Source organism: Myotis davidii, unplaced genomic scaffold (genome assembly GCF_000327345.1).
Source record: "Myotis davidii unplaced genomic scaffold, ASM32734v1 scaffold363, whole genome shotgun sequence".
NCBI lineage: Eukaryota > Metazoa > Chordata > Mammalia > Chiroptera > Vespertilionidae > Myotis > Myotis davidii.
The window spans coordinates 1,925,575-1,929,307 of NW_006294069.1; the positions used below are offsets into that span (position 1 = coordinate 1,925,575).

The following is a 3,733-nucleotide window of genomic DNA, read 5'->3' on the forward strand; positions in this document are numbered from 1 at the left end:
TTCGGTCGCCAGGTTCTGTAGCTGGGTTCTTCAGCCAGGTTCTGTCTAGGTTCTCCAACCAAGTTCTATAGCCAGGTTCTGTCCAGGATCTTTTGCCATATTCTCTCCAGCGAAGTTCTTCTGTCTCTAGGTTCTGTGTAGGTTCTGTCTTCTAAGTTCTGTCTGAAAGATGTAACATTTTAAAATACATGGTGTTTCTGTGTTGGTTTATTTTGTTTTTAGAGATATGTGACTTGGTTGTCTTTTCAAAGGTTCGTGCTTTCTGGAAATCTGCATGGTGGCTCAGTGGTAGCAAGCTATCCTTTTGATGATTCTCCGGAACATAAGGCCACTGGAATCTACAGCAGAACCTCAGATGATGAAGTATTTAAGTACTTGGCAAAAGCCTACGCCTCCAACCACCCCATCATGAAAACAGGGGCACCTCACTGCCCCGGAGAGGAAGATGAGACTTTCACAGACGGGATCACGAATGGTGCACACTGGTATGACGTAGAAGGTATGTGAAGCACTGAATTTGCTACGTTTTTCCCCATTGTTCGTTTAGCTTCCTTCCTGACTCTGAGTGGAAACGAGGAAACTTTGAAAAATTCTAATTTTCTAAACTCTTTTTTTTATTTTGAAATTTTCAAACTCACAGTCAAATCAAAAGAAAACTGCATGAGTACCCCTATATCCTTCATTTAAATTCACTCTTATCTTACCCCAGATGTTCCAGCCTGCTCTCTCCTTCCCTCCCTCCCTCCTTCACCTTTATTCTCTTTTGTCAAACTTTCCAAAAGTAGTTGCAGATTTCATGACACTGCACCTGTAAGTACCTCAGCATGTAGGTCCTAAGTATAGGGACATTCTCTTGTATAATCAAATACCATTACTATAACTGAGAAATCAGCAATAATTCAATACTATCATTCCACATGGTTTCCATAACTCAAATTTCCTCTGTTATCCCCAAAAGATTCTTTATAGCTCCTTTTCCTGCAAATTAGACCCAGACAGGGTTCAAAAACTGCGCTTGGCTCTTGTGGTGGGTTTTTTTTTAGTTTCCCCAATCTAAAACAGTCATATCAACACTCTCTTTTCTTCATAATGGTAAATCCTTTGAAGAGCCTAGGCCAGTTGTCCTACAGAACCATATTCTAGATTTGTCATTTTCTTTATGATAAGATTCAGGTCAGATTTTTCCAGTAAGGCCATTATATAGATCACATCATTAGGAGGCACATCAGATCAGGCTGCCAATGGCCAAGTTGGACAGCTTGGTTAATGGTAATGACCACCAGTTTTCTCCATCCTATCTAATAATAGACAAACATGGTAATTGACCATACCTTCGCTACACCTCCCATTGGCTAATCAGTGTGATATGCAAATTAACTGCCAACAAAGATGGCGTCTAATTTGCATACTGCAGGCAGGGTGGGACAGCGCCATCCCGCCTGCCCCGCCGCCATCCAGGCCTGCTATTTGCCACCCAGGGCGGTGGGGCGGAACAGCGCCATCCCGCCTGCCCTGCCACCATCCGGGCCTGCTATCTGCGACCGGGGGTGGTGGGCGTCCCATGTGCAACCCGACCCAGGGTGGCCAGCTAGAGTAGCGAAGGCTTGAAGGCGGCTCCGGCCGGAGCAAAGGCCTGGGTCCTGGGTGCCGGAGGAAAACCGGTGCCGGCAGCCAGGGGAAGGGAAAGCCTATTGCATGAATCTTTTCATGCAACAGGCCTCTAGTTTTATATAAAGGCAGTAACTTTTGCATTTTAATCTATGTGGTGACCGTGGAATGCTGTTGCTCTTTTAAAAAATGTGGTGGTGTATATATAGATACTGATACAGTGGGGCCTATGAGTTTAATTCATTCCGAGACTTATGAGTTTAGCCAATGGGAAGGGTAGCAGTCATATGCTAATTACCATGTTTCTCTTTTATTAGATAGGATATCTGCTGAAGACTGAAATGGAATTAAACCATTTTAATCTATGTGGTGACCATGGAATGCTGTTGCTCTTTTAAAAAATGTGGTGGTGTATATATAGATACTGATACAGTGGGGCCTTGACTTATGAGTTTAATTCATTCCGAGACCGAGCTCGTTAACTCAAATTACTCTATCAACTCAATGCAAAAAATCGACCGAGTGACAACTGGTATCTCAAAAAACTCGTTAGTCAGGACACTCGTAAGTCAAGGCCTCACTGTATACAGATATGTCAATCATAAAGTTTGCCATTTTTATCATCTTTAAATGTAGAATTAAGTGACATTAATTTACTCATAATGTTGTACAACTGTATCACCACTGTCTATTTATAAAACCTTTTCATCAACCCCAAACAGAAACTTTGTAACTATTAAGCATTAAGTCCCTATTTTCTTCTCCTCCCCAGCCCCTGTAATTGTTTTTAATTGTTCAGTTTACAGTTGACATACAATGTTTATTAGTTTCAGGCGTATGATACAGTGATTAGACATTTATATACTGGTAACTTCTAATCTTTCTATCTCTATAAATTTGCCTATTCTGGATATTTTATATAACTGGAATCGTATATTTGTCCTGCATCTGGCTCACTTCATTCATTTAGCATGTTTTTAAGGTTCATCCATTTTGTAGCATGTATCAGAACTTCATTCCTTTTTGCAACTGAGAAATATCCCATTGTTTGTATATGTATACATCTCCTTCATCCATTCATCTGTTGATGGGCACAGAGTTGTTCCCACCTTTTGGCTACTGTGGATAATGCTGCTATGAACATTGGTGTACAAGTATCTGTTTAAGTCCTTGTTTTTAAATATTTTGGGTATGTTACTCAGGAGTTGAATTGCTAGGGCATATGGTAATTCTATGGTTAGCTTTTAAGGAATCACCAAACTGTTTACCACTTTGGCTGCACCATTTTATATTCCCAACAGCAATGTATAAGTCTTCCAGAATGCAATATTTAAAAGAATTGTTAAAGTAAGTTTGGATTGTGTACCTTTTCTTTTAAATGTTATAAAAACAGCTACTGTTGATTTTAGAATTTTGGTATCCTTTGAATAATAACTTTTTTGTTTTTAATACACAGGCTTAGACTGTTTAATTAAGAGTAACCAGAAAGAACATGCCATCCCAGGAAAATGTCATCAGTATAAACTTTTTCTCTTCTTAGAATTTGCCCATGATGAAATGCCTTTGGTCTTCCCTTTGTTTTTATTGGCAGTTAGTAACATTATAAAGTATCTTACGACATTTCTCTTCATATGCCTTTACTTAAACTTGAATTACTGTTTGACTTTTTATGTCAAGCCACGTGTACCCAGATTGGGCTCTATGTGTGCGGACTCCATACTTTCTAGAGTTTTCTGATTCCAGTGTTTCTTATACAGAGTGGGGCAAAAGTAGGCTTACATTTATTTGTATGGAAAATAATATAATAAATAATAATACAAGAATAAAGTCTGTTTCATGTATTCACAATTATCACCATACCTTTGCCCCACCCTGAATATAACAAGCTTCCACAAAGAGGTTTGAAATATTTAGAAGTAAAACTTTATGCCGATAATGATTAGGGGTGATTTGAAAACCACTTAAATTTTTTATAGATAAGGGACATGCTTTAATTCCATTTCAGTCTTCAGCAGATATCCTATCTAATAAAAGAGAAACATGGTAATTAGCATATGACTGCTACCCTTCCCATTGGCTAATCAGGACAATATGCAAATTAACTGCCAACCAAGATGGCGGCCGG

At 39.3% G+C, this 3,733-nt stretch overlaps 1 protein-coding gene across 1 annotated transcript in view; it reads left to right on the forward strand.

Annotated features, from left to right (window-relative positions):
• The window catches only part of CPD (carboxypeptidase D), a gene marked incomplete at its 5' end in the record, with an annotated part of 78,969 nt that overhangs the window by 6,800 nt on the left and 68,436 nt on the right, over window positions 1-3,733 (forward strand). The window contains 2 exons of the mRNA XM_015566802.1: window positions 252-503; window positions 970-1,027. Of these exons, the coding sequence (XP_015422288.1) occupies window positions 252-503; window positions 970-1,027 (310 nt within the window). The remainder of the gene's footprint in view (window positions 1-251; window positions 504-969; window positions 1,028-3,733) is intronic.